This window comes from Drosophila miranda, chromosome 4 (genome assembly GCF_003369915.1).
Source record: "Drosophila miranda strain MSH22 chromosome 4, D.miranda_PacBio2.1, whole genome shotgun sequence".
Classification (NCBI taxonomy): domain Eukaryota; kingdom Metazoa; phylum Arthropoda; class Insecta; order Diptera; family Drosophilidae; genus Drosophila; species Drosophila miranda.
In genome coordinates this window covers 10,826,452-10,845,034 of record NC_046677.1, presented here as the reverse complement: position 1 = coordinate 10,845,034, position 18,583 = coordinate 10,826,452, and the positions used below count along the sequence as shown (strand labels likewise).

The window sequence follows — 18,583 nt, the reverse complement described above, 5'->3', positions numbered from 1 at the left end:
ACTTTTCTTGTTGCCGTTGTTGCCGTTGCTGCTGCTGTTTTGGCCATGGGCAATACGTCTTGGGCCACAAAACAGAACACAAAATCGTCTTAAGTATTTTGTGTGGTTTAAATAAAATAAAAATAATAATGCAGAAGGAAAAAAAATAGGAATAAAACCAAAGCCCCAGCCAACTGTCCTTCTCTCTTTCCCCCTGTCTCTCCCTCGCTCTCTCTATGTGTGTGTGGGTGTGTTTCGATGTTCGTGTGGGAAAAGGATAAGCGTGCTACATCCGCTTAGCGTTGTCTTCTTCTAGTAGAAGTAGTCCTGTTGTGGGAGTATACCCTTTAATTAGGCATGGAAATATTAGTTAATTGGTTTTTTAAAGCGGTAAACTATTTTTCAACGCTGTTCCTAATCGAACATGATCGAACATGATCGTTTAGCGGTGGTTCGCAACTTTTTTAAAGTCATCGATTATTTTTTTCAAAGTCAGTTCATCTATTTTTTGTATGCAATCGATTACTTTTTAGGTCATCGATAGATTTGTTAAAGTGTCATCGATTATTAATGTATTTGAAGTCATCGATTATGGCCCCGACTATTCATGCACTATTTTTTTAGGTCATCGATGAATTCATAAAAGTGAATTGGCTCTCCCATTGTATTCCATTCTCCTCTATATCGTCCCCAAAACCAGACCCGAAAGAGCATTCATTATTCCCCTTATCTGTAGGACCTTTTTTCTTTTCCTTATCGCCTTTTCTTGCCTTTCATTTTTGGGGTCTGGTCTGGCCGGTCTCGTTGTTGCGTAAATGATTTTATTTCTCCGTTGCCTGTCCTGTAAAATTGTGTGTTGATGTACTATTATTCTATGCCCAAGAAATCCCCCAAATGTCCGTCATTGTTTTTTATAGACACATTGCTATGCACAGACACACACAGAGAAAGGAAAAAGGGTTAGGTTCATTCCCCGACCCACTCTCTATATCATCGTCATTGTCGAACGAATAAACGCTCTTCATCGTCATCATCATCGCATGACATGCGAATTAGCCATGGCCAAAAAGGTGGGCCTTGCATATTGGATGTGTGAAGGATGGATATGTTATCCGAAGTGTGATATGGGTTATGGTTTCTATATATTCCATGTGTGCGTGTGTGTGTGTGAGAGTACAAGCATTCCACGCAATCTTGATGATGTGAATTGTGGCACTTGTCCATCCGGGAGCATGGGCTCCCGCAAGGGATTGATGGCCGCATGGTAATTTTCGAGAGTTTTGTGCGGCTAGAAATGTTCCCATACGCCTAGTGGAGCGTGAGATGCCACCGAGGCGCCACAAAACATTTATATGCCTTGTAATCTATGACACCCGACATAGGGAATGAGAGCTACAGGTACTACACGGAATGGTGTAAAGATTATTACATTCCAGTGGAGTATTTCCGCGTTAAGTTACAGCCAGAATAGGTCTTCTTTTCAATTCCTGACTTTCCTTATAAATTGTTTATGCTTTTACAGATATTCGCCACGCCCTTAATGCGAAAATTTCCATGCATTAGCCATGTACGAAAACGGGGTAAATGTTTTTCCAAAGAGAATGAAGCTTTCGCCCCCAGAAACTCGCTTTGGTTGCTGCACAAAATCACATTTCAGCCATGGAAACAAGCAGCAGAGCAGGGCACGTCGTCTACGTTCATGCCACTCCCTACTTTATGCTGCTATACCACACCATGCCACACAGCAGAAAGCAGTACCCGGAACCAGACCGAGAACAGATACCAAGTCAGGCCACGAGCATAACGTGCAACTTTCCAGCTTTCGCCGCAATCAATTTTACGGGTGCACAGTGGCAGCAGCAGCAGCATCAGCAACAGCAGCAACGACCAGGAGACAACCTCGAAACGGCACTGGCATTAGAGTAGAGCAACCCCGTGGCACAGCCTCACTCCCCACCCACCCATCCATCCATCCATTCACCCACCCACTCACTGAATGGTGGGCAAACAGCGTTAGACACGCAACGGGAGAGTGAAGTGGCAGGATTGGAGTGCAGGAGGAGCGGCAGAGGAGTAAAGGAACACGCCCGCCGCCCAGCACGTGGTCCAGCTCACATGAAGGTATTAGCGCGTAACATCGCTGCATGATTAACCTCCATGGGTCAACGCCATGCGGAATGGGATGCATGTCCTTTCCTCTGTGTGGCATGCAATAGGCATGGGGTGTGGCTCAGGCCCAGGACCAGGCTCTATCCTGCAGCAGCAACAACTGCAACTTACGATGGTGTGATGCTGCTAATCGGTGAATTTTTACATCTTTTAAACTCTCTTTCCATTAAGTTAGCTCAAGTTACTAAAACTGGAGTGTAACTAAACGTTAAAAAGAGGTTTTCCAGGGCCTCCCTTCTTCTGTAAGTCGAAATATCCAAGTATCTTTTTCAATTCCTTTCTTTGGTTATTTGGTTTGGTATTGGGTTGTTTTTCTGCCTGGAATACCCGCGGAACACGGTTCGGTTTGATGTCTTTCAGACCACTAGATGGTGCATTCCATTCCACATAATTTATTATTATTCCAGATTATCCCTTATAATTTGTATACATCCTCAAAGTACTTTCTTTCCAAATAATTTGCATTTCAATATAGGGCAACTTAATCCCTCCGTTTAAGATATTTTACATTCAATGAAGCATTAATTTTAGCCAAAAATAGACATGACTTTACACGGTAGTCCTCCCTTTTCACAGTCTGGATCATCATCTGGGGGCTTCTCTTCCGTAGCTCCACTCGCGAACAGAGCGTTGATCATCATTCCAATGCCAAGGGGCACATTGCTCAGGTTCTTCATTGCCTCGCCAAGATTCTCGCCCGTCATGGAAGCCGCTTTGACAGTGAAGCCAGCCTTTGAGAGAGCTTGAAACAGGCGAAGCTTTAAACTGTCCAATATCGAAGCACCATCGATGTGGAGCAGAGCTAAAGGAATTTTCTTAAGCAAGGCTTTTTTTTGTAAATTAAGAAATACTTACTGCTAAAAATCAAGACAATTTGAAAGTACGCTATCCACTCGGTACGGGACATTATCAACGACTGTTTTTCGGTTGATATTTCTTTGAAAATTTGTGTTTAAAAGTGAAGCGGAACCAAGAAACCATGGAGAACTTGTGGCATTGTAGATTTCACCAATACCAATACAAATTCCATGCTGATGAGTGGAAATGAGTCTTATGGAAATGGAAATCCCGATTATCACATGGAATCGTTTGTGGAGAGCTGTGACGTGTCAGATTTCATAACGTCCTGCTCTGGTGGCCGCAACTCTCGAGTGTCCACTGCCTTTGTCACGCAGGGATCAGTCAGAAAAGGAAATGCTAAAGGCACAGAAGCTATAGAAGTCAGTTTTTTTTTATACCCAATACTCAAAATGAGTATTGGGGTATATTAGATTTGTGGTAAAAGTAGATGTGTTTAACGTCCAGAAGGAATCTTTTCCGACCCCATAAAGTATATATATTCCGAGTCGATTGAGCCCTGTCTGTCTGTCCGTCCGTCCGTCTGTCCGTCCCTATCCGCACCTATCAGCACCTGACATTTTATATGCGGACCTCTGTGATATGTCACTCTTACGAGAATATTTCAAAACTTTGCCCCGCCCACTTCCGCCTCCACAAAGGGCGAAAGTCTGTGGCATCCACAATTTCAAAGACACAAGAAAACTGAAAACGCAGAATCATAGAAAATGGCTATATGTTCTAGAGTGTAAAATCTGAACCAGATCGTATAATTATTATAGCCAGAATCAAGAAAAAAATTTCATTCTTTCTCGCTCTGTCTCTCTCTAACACACAGGTTTCATGGTCGGTTTTGCCAATTGCAAAGTGTGACTTCAAGGATCTCAGAACCTATAAGAGCTAGAGCAACCAAATTTGGTATCCACACTCCAGTGATATCGAACCTTGACCGTTTCGTGTCAAAATTTCGCCACACCCCCTTCCGCCCCCGCAAAGGACGAAAACCTGGGGTATCCACAAATCTCAGAAACTATTAAGGCTAGAGCAACCAAATTTGGTATCCGCACTCTTGTTAGATCTCACTATAAAACGTTTATATCAAAATATCGCCCCATCCCCTTCCGCCCCCACAAAGGACGAAAATCTGTTGCATCCACAATATTGCAGATTCGAGAAAACTAAAAACGCACAATTATAGAGAATGACCATATCTATCCCGTTGCTGAATCTGGCTACGCAGCGCCCGATGTCACGCTCAGACTGTTTTCACTCTTTGTCGTGTCGTTTAATATTAGCGGCGTCTGCGGGAGGAGAGCCGCAGCAACTCACAACGTTCCCCCTCGTTTTTTTTTGAGGCACCAACAGAAAGATTTAATGAGTGGTTTTTAAAACTATTTATATAGATTTTAAATTTATTTTTCTTAAAGTTCTCAGATTTTTACTGCTGTTTATCGTATATGCGTGGGCAAAGCGCCATATTGCTGCCATATTCATTCATGCGGACTACAAGCATTCTTTTTTGATTAAAACTCAAGAAGATCTTCCTATTTTTTTGGAAGTATTTTTTATGTAAAAATTTGAATCTGAGGGTAATAATCATTTAAGAGTTCAATTAAATGGTTGTATTTTAGGAATATTTCATTATTCCTTTCAAATTACGCGCCTTGACGTTGCACAACTCTTAACTGCTTTTGACAGTAGCCGCTTTTTACAGCACTAACATTAGAACTAGTTCTTTTGGTGAACCAATAAAGCCGCTAAAATTTAAATTAGTGACATGCTTAGTAGTCGGCGCACAGTGGGCGAAACGGCCAATCTGGCGTCAACGGATCGGAGCGTCATTACCAAATATTTGGCACAGGTTGGATGGATTCTTCTATTTTATATTCTTACATCTCTATTCAAATCCAAATGCCCGAAAGTTGCAACAGATTCAAAGCTTATAGGCTTTATGTTATTAACGGCCTTACTTTCAATGCTGATGGCACTTATTTAAGCACCGGGCAGGATCATCGGTGGCGATACAAAGAGGCCAAGGAAAATTTTGTGAACATAGTTGTTGATAGTTGTTTGAAAACAACAATTATCAGCAATCTTTATTTTGCTATTTTTATAACTTATACATATAACATATTACATTTACAGGAATTTAGTCGGCAGGATTCTCTACTTTAAACATGTCCAAATCGGTCTTCTAGGGAACAGTGTTCTCAGTGTTGTCAAGAAAGGCTTTAAGTTGCACATATTTTAATATATTTTTGCGTCCAGACTCTGGATGCACGATACGAATGAAGCGAACAGCCTGGGTCGTGAATTTGATATTCTGCCAGGTGGGCGATAATGTAAATCTGGTAGTTCCCAAGCGAGTCCATTTAGTCATGTCGCAAGAGACCTCCGCGGCGCATTGTAGGCTATTTACTGTACGATCGAATGTACCTAGAATACTGATTGTGTTGATTTTATACCAACATCTCAGCTCGATCGAGATCTCATTGTCGTTGATTACCGAACGGGACGCCTGATGTTTTTCGGAAGAAGTAACATCCTCCCCTGGACACACGACGGCACGATAGGGCAGATTCACCGAGTCGATGGTGATACCTTCATTGATAGCGTCGAGTATTTTTTCCGCCCCGAAGATTCCACGAGGACGCACGTTATCCAAAAGCTGGTCGACACTCATCAGCGGCAGACGCACGAGCGAGACCACCGACTTTATGTCCGAGTTCGGATTTTGTTGACTCCATTGCAATATACATAGAAAGATATACAGCTCGTCGGCAATGAAAGTGTCCCGTCGCAGCACTTCCTCAAGTGAGTCCTTGGACAGTGTTAGGAATGATTCATGCTCTATCATTTCGGATCCATTTTTGTCCATGAACGTGAGGCAATTCCCTGTCAGATTTTCCAGATGGTATAGGCGCGCTGCATCTAGAATCATGCACACGTTACAAACATTCAAATGCTCCTGCAGATGGTCGGATAAAGCCGACTCGACTTCCACCAAGCCATACATATTGGCTAGACCGAGCACTTTGAGTGTGGCAACCACGTCCAGTGTGGAAATTCTTATTTTGCCCGAATAAAAGTATCCGAGGATTACCTTAAATGCATCCAACGGCACAACCATCGGTATTTCGCGTTCCATTGACTCGCACATGGGCCCGTAGAGCATTGCGCGGAAGTATTCACTGCGCGCAGCCAGAATCATGCAGTGGGCTGGGAGGCGCTCATCCTCCACAAGCAACGTGACGTCCGAGTATAGCTCGTTCATGCAGAGGCGGCCCATGTCAGCCAAGGCGCGTTCGGCGAATATGATTGTGGTGTCATCCGTCTCGGTGCAGCGTCTCTTAGCGGGAACGGAGCCCAGACAGCTCGTGTCGCTTTCCTGGCTGCTCATCTTGGTAGCTAAATTTTTCTGCGGGTACCGAAGGATTTTATCTTTGTATTCTGTGTAGTTTTATTAAGTTACTTTTTTTTGATGTTTTAAGTTAACTTACTTTAAATAAAACGAAATCACCTTCGTTTAGAATTGTCAGTGCTGTTGAACGTTCACCTTAGCCCACTGAACGCACCATTAAAAAGCTATATTTAAATATGTGAACAACTTTTAATCGCGGGATATACTACTGTTTGTAAACTCTTCTTGTAGATCCATCCCATCCTTAACATTTACTTAAAAAAATACCACGATGTTTTTCACCTGAGTGCAGTTCAGTTCAATTCTTAAAGATTCATAATTTTCGGTGGAATATTTTAATAACCCCTAGTCTACAATGGGTTAATTGATCTGATATTCCTGATATTCGGTCTAATATTACTAGCTAGCTAAGACCCTCAGTCCTAAGCAAGAGATTGGCTAATTATAAATACTTTTAATTAAATTGAGCCTAAAGGTTTGAACAAAAAAGGCCGTAAGTGCGTATGGATCTTCACGTCATTCCTTACATGTTTCTGGTATTTGAAAGCTTGTTACTTAAGTAACAATTGTCAACCGGTGTATGGGCATTTGTATACCCTATTTCGGTAATTTAATATTGAAATAATTATTTCCAAGTTGAAAAGTAATTAATAATATCTTTTTCAAAGATTGAAAGATTAGAAAAATAGAAAAATTTTGCGATCGTGGAGTCGAGAATCCCTCCACGACATCTGTGACAGGAGGCATCAACTGCTGCAGGAGCGGCGGACATCGGCAGCAGCAGACCGGTACTGGCCAGGCCGGAAAACCTGGTGCGAGAACCGCCAGCGGCCCCGGCAGCAAGGAATCTTCACCAAAGGGTTTGTGGTATTTAGTATTTTTTTGTATTACTATTTGTATTCGTCGGCAGAATCTAGGTTATTAATTAATATTGTTAAAAAAAAAATAATAATAAAATTGGTAAATAGGAAAATATAATGTGAAGGTAATGTGTAGTTATGAGTGAGTAGAAAACGGGTGCGACGAGAGCGAGAAGAGCGGGACCCTGAATAAGAAAAAGGAGCGCGCGAATTCAAAATGTGGCGCTCATGGAAGCGAGGGACCACGCTAGGGATAATAATATCAAATATCCCCGCTGAAGAAAGTGCCAACGAGGACAAGCCTGGTCGAAAGGTCGAAAGGCCACATATAATATCCATATAAACTTAGTTTATTTAAATATACCGCCAAACTATGAACCTGTTAAAATGGGTCGACGCGGTTTTTGCTCTCGGCCAATTAAAATCGTCAAAAATTAAATGCAAAACGTGTTGCTGATATATTTAAAAAAACTAAGTTTATATGGATATTATATGTGGTGTATATCAAGTACATATTTAAACTAACTTATCAGTATCAATTTTAATACTAGTCCCTGGGCTCTGTTAAACTGACCAACATGCTGAATAGCATGATGGCAGGAAACGGCCTCGACAGAATGTCCAGATGTGTCGAGTTAATATTTTCCAATAATTGCGGCATAGTCCCGCTTAGCGACTGTCCGAATGTCTCCAGCTTTCGGCTATTAAAGTGGCTCAGCCTGAATGGTATACCATCCAGGGCCTATTTTCGCTGAATAACATTCTGGATCTGCTCCAGCGCCTGAATATGCACATCAAGTGCATAAGCACATCAAGTGGGAAAAACAGTTCCCAATCATAACCATATGTCCGATTAAAGTACAGGTCCGTCAAGGCAGTATCCCAATGGTTGTAACGCTCCAATATTCTCTTTCGTAAATGGATAATGTCGTTCAGGACTGGATATCTCTGGGCGGCGTAGAACATAGCATCCTCATTGGCAAAGCATCCATCGGCGACAACGGCCATTAGGTACTGGTCAATGTTTCGGCCTTGCAGTACCTTCAGTACCTTCCTCAGGGCGCAATAGATCTCCACGCTTCCTATCTTCTGGACTTTCAGCGTTGCCACAGTCATATGAACGGTGCGGTAACGCGTTCCATCAATCCGGCATAAAGCAATTGCCAGTTCCTTCCAAACGCTGCACTGGTCATCTCTGGTCAACGGCTGCTTGAAATCTTCCAGATCTCCAAATCGGTTGATGTTGCCTCTATTCAATTCCCGTATTTGGGACAGCCAGCTCACATGATTCAGGGTCTTGGTGACATCCCTTCTTCGCTCTCGGAATATTTCCAGATTCAGGAAGAGCATCTTCAGAGTCCTCAGATCCATGTTGCATCGATTCACTTGTTATTTTTAACTGATTCCTGAACTATTTTATTCCACTATATATCAACAAAATATATTTAGGTAGAATCAGGCCTCGCAAATAATCTTTTTTTGCTCAACTCGGTAATTTTTTCACTTCTCTTTTTTTCACTGAGCATCTCGTCGTGAGTGCTTATCAGTGTGGTGCCCCCTTTTTGAAAATTGTGCCTTTTGAATATGCCTCTTTGAATTGAAAAAAATTAAAAGAGAACAGAAAAAGGACTTCTAAATAAAGTAAACATGGCAAAACGGCCAGTTTAAAATTATAATTATTTTGTTTGTGGTTAAGGAACAAATCTATGCTTTCAGAATTAAAATTAAATTTGTGGGATACGAAATTGAGCTTGTCCCGGCCCAAACCCATAATGAATCTAATCGAGGTGATATTTTGTAAATATTTTTTTTTAAATAAAAGTTATATTGTATATTTTCTGCAGCCTGTAGTCAGGCCCCACTTTTTCAGCAATATGAGGTCTCAACGCCAACAGCCAGTTCATCTAGTTTTAACAATGGTATGCCAAATTGAAAATTCCTTAAATAAATTACATCATATTTTTCTGATTTTAATTTAGCAGAATACCAACAAACAATACCAACTATACAAACACCGTCTTCGCAGCAGGCTAATGACGGTAAATAAATATCCCGTCATTAAGTAATAATACTTGATAACTTGGAGAAATACCCTTTCCGTAGATTTTGTCCAAGCGATCACCACCACGACAGCATCAACCACAGCGTCATCCCACACGAGGAGGCGGCGTCCTGAAATTCTGGACGACATTTTAATTCGTACGTTGTCAAGTTTCGAAAGCCTCGAAAGTATGAAATTTAGAGCTCGCGTTTTTTTAGAGTCCGAACAGACCGCGGCTGACTACTCCTCCGATTTTGGTGAATCGTTATATGCTGGAATTGTGATGCCGAACCCGGAGGTTGAAGGGAAGGAGGAGAAATTGCAGACGCAAAGTAATGAAAAGGTGAAAGGCATGCACTGCCGAAAACTTCTGCCAAAGTCCCAACTAAAATCCGGCTCGACAGTAGCCGAAAGCATACATATGTCATATGTCGATGCACACTCCAATTCAAAGTCGGCATTTTCGCCGACGAACAATACTGAGGAGCGCAAACTAATATCTTGCGCGATGTTTAATAACTTAAAGTTCTTGCCCCCACCTGGATTTAAAGAAGCACCGCCAGGGTTTTGCTTTGCGCAACAGTGTGAAGGACACTGTAAGCATTGTGGAAGAGGAGTCGCATCGAAACAAAGACTTCATGAGGAAGCATGCAAGCTTATACATAAACCGTTTGTGTGCCTGCTGTGTGGTTTTTGTGCACCGTATGCAAGAAGTATATCTGGACATTATCTGCGGTGCCCGCTACAATGCAAAAACAACAGTCGTTTATATTATATCTATATATCTAAGAAATATAATGAAAATAATTGGTATTATTGTTCTGATGATAGCGATACAAAAAAATTTAAGTAGCATAATATATGTAAATATAATTGGCCTAATGGATGATATAGAATTGCAGAAATGTGTATCATCCCAGGCACTAATTTATGCAGAAACTAGTCAGTCTCTGTTTTAAACAATATTTTGCAGCTCATCGTCTATCTACAGAGACCAAGAACTGGTACTGGGATCAGGATTTATTTACAAACACCTAATCAAATGCATGAATAGGCCTTAAAAATGCAATCTAACACAAGGTCTTTATTGATTACGTTTGAAAGCAGCTTGGAAAACAGTATCTTAATATAATTTTAACGAAATAGGGTATACAAACGCCCATACCCTGGTCGACAACAAATGAGTCTGTAAATACCAGCAACATTAACGTCACAGCACTGCGACTGTTGAACAATTTTGTTGAAACCGTGTTTTTTGGTCAAAATACAACACATGCAAGTACTTAATAGTAGTTAATCCTGATTAAAATTGATTCATCAATCATATAAAATTATCTGGGCAAAACTGAGAGATCTATATAGCTGGAAATATTCGACGGAAGATAGTAAACAAGTATTTATTGGTGAATAACCGGTTGACAACAATAATTACCGGCAACACTAATTCTCATACCCTAGGTAAAAGCATATTAGAGAATTGAGAAAATGTTTGTCATCCCAGGCTCCATAGGTATCAGGATCGAGATAAATATATACAAGATACTAATAATGTACTTGAATATGACTAAAGAATATCAATTTGAGAAAAGGTCTTTATAAACTACGTTTCATCTTCATATAAAATTAACGAAATAGGGTGTACAAAGGCCTATACACGCATCATGTCTTCAAATACCAGCAACATGGCGACTGTTTTTTTTTGTTGAACTATTTTGTTTAAACCTTATTTTAGTCAAAATACAATAAAAGCATGGACTAAAAACTAGCCAGTTAAGTAGAAAATTGATTAATCAATGGCCTAAAATTACGTGGGCAAAACTTAAGGTTTTAGTTAGCCAGAATTATTTAACGGAATCTCTAAATTGAGCAAAATGAACGACTATCCTCTTTCGTTTTTTTTTTGTTTGACCTATTTCGCTAAAACCTTTTTTTACGCAAAATCCAATAAAAGCAAGTATTTGGAATAAGCCAGTTAAGTAGAAAATTGATTCAATAATCGGTTAAAATTATGTGGACATGGCTAAATATTCTATATAGCTGGGAATATTCGACAGAATATCAAAATTGAGGAATATTAATAGAACTTGATATCAGTATATTTACGGTATATTTTCAAAGTAAGACGGTATGTTTCGGTATATTTCTGAGGGTCGGACGGTATATTTTATCGATAGGTCACACTGATTATAAACAATATAAAGTCGACGGGCAGAAAGTTAAGTTAAATCTCTCAACAGTGCCGTGGCGACGTGTTAACATTTATAAACAATAAATAATTAAATAATTCGCGGGCGCCAAACACGCGAAACAAAGTGAAAACTATAACTCTAGGAAATACATAATCATATAGCAGTAGTTACAGAACAGCACACTCAGAACATAATTATGGCGGATAAAGTAAATGTGTGCATTGTGGGCTCCGGCAATTGGTGAGTGCCATCCCTGCCCTTGACCCTTGGCCCTGCCCCCTGGCAACCCGTCTTTTACTTATATAATAAATAATTGCATTATGCTTATCCTTCTACTCTTCCCCCGCCACCCTCTGTAACCTTGCATCAATCGCTCCAGGGGTTCGGCCATAGCGAAAATTGTGGGCGCCAATGCTTCTGCTCTGCCCGAATTCGAGGAGCGGGTAACGATGTTCGTCTACGAGGAGATGATTGATGGCAAGAAGCTCACGGAAATCATCAATGAGACGCACGAGAATGTCAAATACCTGAAGGGACACAAGCTGCCACCAAATGTGGTAAGTGTGATAAGATCATTCAAACCATCCAAAACAGCTGTTAATTAACAGGAGGGCTCAGACTACCCCACCCCCACGCTCACATCTAAAAAACGATTTGTATCAGGAATTTGGAATTCGATATATGTGTAATACATTATGTAATACCTCTGTGTTCGTGTGTGTGTGTGTTTGCGGATTAACAGCCATGTGGCTTACATAAACGTATCTTTGCCTTGATCTTGACCGTCATCGTCAGTTCGTGCAGGCGGCAAATTATCTAATCAGACAAATGCACATCTATTTTTACACCTTACACTCTCGCACGGCCTCTTTCTTTTTGCGGCTTCTCTTTTGTTGCACTCAAATGTTTTCTCTTTTTTTTGTTTGCTTCACTGCAGTTTTTCAGGGCCAGGAACAACAAACAAGCAATAAAGAGAAAACAAGGTTAGCTTTTGTGAGGGTGTCGAAGCTTTTGATACCTTTCAAGCAGCATGGTTTCTATGGTAGTAGATATGTAGATTGAAAGGAAATATTTGTAAACAATGAAACATTCACATAACGTGTTTAATTTTCTCCAAAAGAAGTAAAGTGTTTCGTATAAAAACCACATACAAATATGGTTGTGAGAATAGTTTCAGGCTGAAAACTACCCATCTGATAATCAAGTTCATATAAAAACCCACGCACAGAACACGCGCTTCGATACGGTTGTTGATTCCAATCAAGAATATAAATTTGTATGTATTGGTTACAAACATCTGTTTGAAACCAATACACCTCCTCTTCAAGGGCATGAAAAGTATCAGCTTCAATGCAGATCCCTCTCTTTTTGTGTATGCCTTTCTCTGTTTTTCCTTTGGCTTGCATTCTATTGTGCTCTCTCTCTCTGGCCACTTTGGCACTCTTTTTCTTTAGCTGTCATTTCGTTTTGCACTCTCTAAATCTTGCTCCATCTCCCTTGCACTCTATAAAGCTCCAGCGGCATGACTTTCTCTTAAGTTTACATTTGGATGGCTCTCTCTTAAGTTGCCTTTGTCGTAGGTCAAGGCCGGCTTGGTCTATTTTCTTTGACAGCAATCGAACAAAAGCAATTTCCTATGACGCCTTTGAAGACCTTTACTCAAGGTGTATTTCTTCAGGGTGAGCAAGACCTTTCTCCTGCTACTCCCTGGAAAGGGCACGTCGCTAAATTGTATCAATATTCTATTAGGCAATAATTGTGCCGAACCGATAAGAGACGTTCCAACGACGACCGCTTGAAATGGCCGTGTTTTTACGTATATAAAAAGCACTCGAATATTTCCATTTGCTGATTATCGATAAGCACAGCCAACACTTGTTGCCGTTCATGTAGAATATGAACTCCACATTCCCTGCTGATTAAGTCCCATCCCTCCATCCAGAGACTAGTAGCCGTCCAACCGATGTCTACTGTCCAATGTCCGTGTGTATCCCATGTTTGTCCGATGTAAACAGCCTGTATGTTCTGGGCATTAACTCGGAAAAACAAGACCTCCATAAACGCAGAGACCCGCCCTATAGATTAAACACAGCTGGTAGTAGGAGACATGCGTTAGGTTAGTGGCATGGATTGATAAAAATATGTATGTGGAAAAAAACTAAATATGAATCAAAGGAGGGTGTTTAGAAGAATTTGATACCCTTTAAGAGAGATTTTTGCTATGATATCGTCGACTCGAAAACATATCGAACCTTTTTTTAAGAAGAAATTCTCGGGAGACATCTTGTCTGATCCGAGTGAAACGTTTAGGTCTTATAAAGAAACACCTATAGGAGTATTACCTATAACAAAAAACATCCTAAATGGTCGTAGCTCTAAAAAGAAACACAAAAATCACTTTAACAATATGATTTATGATTCTTATCAGAGATAAAAACACTTTATGGTGCTGTACGTAATTGTATCTCTGCATTTCAGAGGGTACAACGATAGGCTACACAGATACATCATTCCTCCATTCTATAGATACTCTGTTTTTGTCGTTTGTTTGTCTGTATAATTAGACGCCTTCACCTATATGTACAATACATATGTAGTGCCATACATTATATACGATATAAAATTGGCAAACTTTCAGTAGCTGTTTCTGTGGTGTGAGGGTGTGAAATGGGGGATTGGGGATAGGTTGAGGGGGATCCATCACAGCAACAGAACACAATAACAAATGAGAAAAGTATATTTTTATAAGCAATAAGCGAGACCAATGTCAGAAATGCAACAAATATGCAAATAATACAATAAGAATCAAGAAATATACGAAATTGTAGATATTTCGACGATTTAAAGGTATAAATGAAAAGATTTGAGGTCTAATTGCTGATAATTAGAGCTATAGTTGTCATAAAAGTATGATAATTTAATTAGTAGATTCCAGAAATGGTTTACAGATGAAAGGGATTAAACTAAGGGCTTTTTGTGAACATTTCATCAGGAATTTTCCTTAAATATTAAATCATAAACCCGTTTTTCACCGTTAAAAAGGTCCGCTCATATGTATGTTTATCTTAGATAAAGCAAACTGTAGTCTGCCTTTATTTTAATCAAAAAACTATTACAAAAAAAAAAACCAACCAACCAACCTTCATGCGAGTGTGCTTTGTGTTATCTAAAAAGACATTTGAAAATGCCTGAACGTTTAACCTGAACTTTACGCTTATATAAAAGTCCAATGCAAAAATAAGAAAACAAGTTAACAGAGCAAAAGCCACAAAGCAAAATGGAAATAAGGAAAGAGCCACCTCGAAAGTTGATAGAAAAAGTCACAAAGCAAACGTTGAAGCGGTGGGCAAACAGGTTCCAGATATGCACTATATATAGACGTGCTATAACTATAGTATATAAAACGATTGATAATATTATCAACATCGATTTGCATAGTCTAGACGACGACCGAAACGAGCCAGAGACGTGCCTCCAAAAAGGTGCACGTGTTTTAAAAATGATTTTCCTGATTTTAGGCGTCGCTCCCAACGTCTCCAAAAAGGTTCCCTTCATTCAACCTTGAATAAAACTCTTATCGGAGTGTTTTTTATGTCACTGCCATTGCTGTTTCTAATGTTTCTCTTATCAAAAAAGTACAAGTAATTAGCCAAATTTCTCTCCCTCTCTTGAATAGGTGGCCGTGCCCGATCTTGTGGAGGCTGCCAAGAATGCTGATATACTCATTTTCGTAGTGCCACATCAGTTCATTCCCAATTTCTGTAAGCAATTGCTGGGTAAAATCAAGCCAAATGCCATTGCCATATCTTTGATCAAGGGCTTCGATAAGGCCGAAGGAGGTGGCATTGATCTCATTTCGCACATAATCACGCGTCACTTGAAGGTAAGCCAACGAACGGTCGTACAGAAGGTGACCCCTATATCTATCTCTAACATCTATCTTGTCCCTCTGCTTTTCTGTAGATACCATGCGCTGTCTTGATGGGCGCCAATCTGGCCAATGAAGTGGCCGAGGGCAACTTCTGTGAGACCACAATTGGTTGCACGGACAAAAAGTATGGCAAGGTGTTGCGCGATCTCTTCCAGGCGAATCATTTCCGCGTCGTTGTGGTGGACGATGCCGATGCCGTGGAGGTGTGTGGCGCTCTGAAGAATATTGTGGCCTGCGGTGCGGGCTTTGTGGATGGCCTGAAGCTGGGCGACAACACCAAGGCGGCTGTCATTCGATTGGGTCTGATGGAAATGATTCGTTTTGTGGATGTCTTTTATCCAGGCAGCAAGCTGTCGACTTTCTTCGAGAGCTGCGGTGTGGCGGATCTCATTACGACGTGTTACGGTGGGTATAACCCGAAGATATAAGACTTTGATCCATTTATTTAATGGTATTTTATCTGCTACTTAGGTGGTCGCAATCGTCGCGTCTCTGAGGCGTTTGTCACTTCGGGCAAAACCATCGAAGAACTCGAAAAGGAAATGTTAAATGGCCAAAAACTCCAGGGCCCACCCACTGCCGAGGAAGTCAATTATATGTTGAAGAACAAGAAACTGGAGGATAAGTACGGAACACCCTAGAATACCCTTCCTATATTCTATATGTATTTATGATGTGTCTTTCTCTTCTCTTCTCAAGATTCCCCCTGTTTACGGCCATTCATAAGATATGCACAAATCAGCTTAAGCCTAAAGATTTAATCGATTGCATACGCAATCATCCCGAGCATATGTAAGTGTTTTCGTTTGCGTTTCTTTCAGTGTATTCGTTTCTTTTGCACTTGCGTTTACGTTTACGTTTTCGCCTGAATCCTGTATATCCTGCAACACTCCTCCCCAATAAGTGCTCTTTGGCTATTGCTTCTTACTCGAAATTCCTGTATTTCGACTTTTCTTTTCATTTAAAACTTAAGTTATATTCTTTATTTTCTTTTGTAACTTGACTTTCATTCTTTATTTTTTATTTTACCCTAAGTTTTCCTCTTATTTTTTGTTTAAATCCATAGTATATGATTTTCTCTTTTAATAAAATATAAGATTTCCTACTTTATGTACTTTCTTTTGAATTAAAACTACATTTCTTTTCCTCTTTCTTGAATAAAACTTATTTTTTCTTCTTTCTTTTATTTTAAAATCTTAGATTTCCTTATTTTTTTAATAAAATAATGTATTCATTATTTTCTTGAAAATCTTAACATTATCTTCCTCTTTTCTTGAATAAAACCTATCTTTTCTCCTCTTTTTACATTTAAACTTAAGTTTTGCTCCTTATTTTTTTTTTAGTTCTGTAAATTTAATCCTTCTCCCAGAATTTATCCTCTGTTCTCTTTTATTTAAAAATTAAGTTTTCTCCCCCTCCTTCTGTCTTAAACTTAAGTTTTCCAACTTATTTTTTGTTTAAGTCTTAAGTTTTTGCACTTTCTCTTATTTCTGGAATGTTTTAACCCGCATTTTTAATTTTATTCTTTTGTAATTTTGAACTACAAATAAGCGTTATTTTAAAACCCATAACAAAAGCTGAATAAAAAAAAGCTCAAAGCAAAATTCTAAATTATTCAAAAATTGAATCAAAATCAAAAATGAAGTGTTTGTACATATTCTTTCTATCGAAAACATATACCCCACCATCATATCAGAAATATCAGTCATAATCATATCAATATCCTTTGATTAATATCCATACACTTTTCTGTAGACATTTACTAATACAACCAACAACAATTATTGTTTTCATTCATAAAACGATTTTTTTTTCTTCTCTTCTTTTTCTATATATTATTTTCTCATAGGGATACGTCCATCATGCCGTCGCCAAAACTCTAAAAAAACAAAACCAAAACCACTGTGTTAAACCCCACCACGCCCCCAAAAAAGATTGTAAATACTACTCGATATCCATCGATCATTTATCGATCATTAATCGATCCAAAGTCAAAAGTCAAGTCATCGATCCATTCATTTTCTACGACTATCAAAATGCATTTCAAACGTTTTTCTATATACATATATAACTATTTTTCAATTGTTTTCTATCGTGTAAAAGTGTTTTTTAATGTTAAAAAACTAAAACCATAAAAGTGTCATATATTTGTTGAAACATTAAAAATGAGATTTGTTAAGAATAAAAGAATAAAACATTACAAAAATATACAATATTTTGTACATACCATACAAAAAAAACCGAATGTCTATCCTTCATTTCGAATTCGTATTTTCCTACGAACAAAAAAAATCAATTTTGAAATATTGGCAGCTAACAAAATCGGCAAAGAGAGCAGTACGTATCGGAAAGAAAAACTCCAAATCGATTAATAAATTTTTCTGCAATTTTCAGTTTGAGCTCCAAAAGCACGAATTTTTATTTTTCAATCAAAAGAATGTTTTAAAGTTATTCATTCATAAACCAACAAAAAAATATATATTAATGTTTTAAACCTCTCTTTTTCCCAGGCAAACTTTGTAGAGGTTTGGAGGCGAAACGTTTTTAACATTTTTATGCACCCACAGAAAAAAAGAACAGAGAATAAATATATATTTTTCAGCACAAATCAATAAAGTAAAAAAGTAAAGTAAAGTAAAAAAAAAGGAAGAAAACACCACAGAAAGCTCAGTGAAAAACTAAAAAGAAAACTCTAAAGAAGAAAACTTTTAACAAATAAAACTCCCCAGGAATCTGTATAGGTTGTTAATATATTAGTTAATTTAGTCAATTCTTTTAATCCACTCCCCACGCATATCCCCAAATGAACCACAGGAGGAATAACTAACAAGAAAACACCACCAAAAAGTCTGCTTTAATTTAGCCTTGTTTTTAATTCTTAGTTAGCCATGAGATACATATGTATATTGCGCTTGTACCTAAAAAAAACAAAAGAAAATGAGATATATATTTGTCATTTTGTGGCCAAGACTATTACTCGTACAATCGGCAATAATCGAAACGGAACAATCGGAAATCGAATCGAATGAAAGTCGAATTTTTTTGGTTCGTCTTTGTAGCAATGTTTTAATCAAAGATTGCGTAGAATATTATAATTATTTTGTAAATGTAAAAAATTAAACAGAAAGTGTTACATAAATAAAAGCTGAGTAGATA

The 18,583-nt window shown here is 38.9% G+C and overlaps 3 protein-coding genes across 4 annotated transcripts; 1 reads left to right on the top strand and 2 right to left on the bottom strand.

Moving 5' to 3' along the window:
* Positions 1-2,595: 2,595 nt before the first annotated feature.
* Positions 2,596-3,111, bottom strand: LOC108161487. The gene is made up of 2 exons (XM_017295760.2): positions 3,004-3,111; positions 2,596-2,950 (listed from the first exon to the last, which is right to left on the bottom strand). Exons 1-2 carry the CDS (start codon positions 3,053-3,055, stop codon positions 2,676-2,678), a joined length of 327 nt encoding a protein of 108 aa, XP_017151249.1. The 5' UTR covers positions 3,056-3,111; the 3' UTR covers positions 2,596-2,675.
* Positions 3,112-5,027: 1,916 nt separating this feature from the next.
* LOC108163961 (BTB/POZ domain-containing protein 9-like) lies at positions 5,028-6,584 on the bottom strand. The gene is made up of 2 exons (XM_017299513.2): positions 6,486-6,584; positions 5,028-6,403 (listed from the first exon to the last, which is right to left on the bottom strand). Exon 2 carries the CDS (start codon positions 6,383-6,385, stop codon positions 5,180-5,182), a length of 1,206 nt encoding a protein of 401 aa, XP_017155002.1. The 5' UTR covers positions 6,386-6,403; positions 6,486-6,584; the 3' UTR covers positions 5,028-5,179.
* Positions 6,585-11,525: 4,941 nt separating this feature from the next.
* Positions 11,526-18,573, top strand: LOC108163718 (glycerol-3-phosphate dehydrogenase [NAD(+)], cytoplasmic). Of its 2 annotated transcripts, none has more exons than XM_017299166.2 (7): positions 11,526-11,736; positions 11,876-12,053; positions 15,173-15,379; positions 15,460-15,832; positions 15,899-16,052; positions 16,127-16,219; positions 17,277-17,354. In XM_017299166.2, the coding sequence occupies exons 1-7, from the start codon at positions 11,693-11,695 to the stop codon at positions 17,308-17,310; spliced, it is 1,083 nt and encodes a 360-aa protein (XP_017154655.1). In that variant the 5' UTR covers positions 11,526-11,692; the 3' UTR covers positions 17,311-17,354. The 2 variants fall into 2 exon arrangements, with proteins under 2 accessions (XP_017154655.1, XP_017154656.1); XM_017299167.2 differs by lacking the exon at positions 17,277-17,354 and adding an exon at positions 17,938-18,573 and having other exon boundaries at positions 11,527-11,736.
* Positions 18,574-18,583: the final 10 nt, after the last annotated feature.

Bases quoted from the DNA above. Each gene is read 5' to 3' on its own strand.
- LOC108163961 (XM_017299513.2), bottom strand. From the start codon at position 6,385: ATGAGCAGCCAGGAAAGCGACACGAGCTGTCTGGGCTCCGTTCCCGCT.
- LOC108161487 (XM_017295760.2), bottom strand. From the start codon at position 3,055: ATGTCCCGTACCGAGTGGATAGCGTACTTTCAAATTGTCTTGATTTTT. The intron at 2,951-3,003 runs GTAAGTATTTCT...AAATTCCTTTAG, and splicing joins AATTGTCTTGATTTTTAGCA to CTCTGCTCCACATCGATGGT.
- LOC108163718 (XM_017299166.2), top strand. From the start codon at position 11,693: ATGGCGGATAAAGTAAATGTGTGCATTGTGGGCTCCGGCAATTG. The intron at 15,380-15,459 runs GTAAGCCAACGA...GCTTTTCTGTAG, and splicing joins TAATCACGCGTCACTTGAAG to ATACCATGCGCTGTCTTGAT. The intron at 16,053-16,126 runs GTACGGAACACC...TCTCTTCTCAAG, and splicing joins AACAAGAAACTGGAGGATAA to ATTCCCCCTGTTTACGGCCA.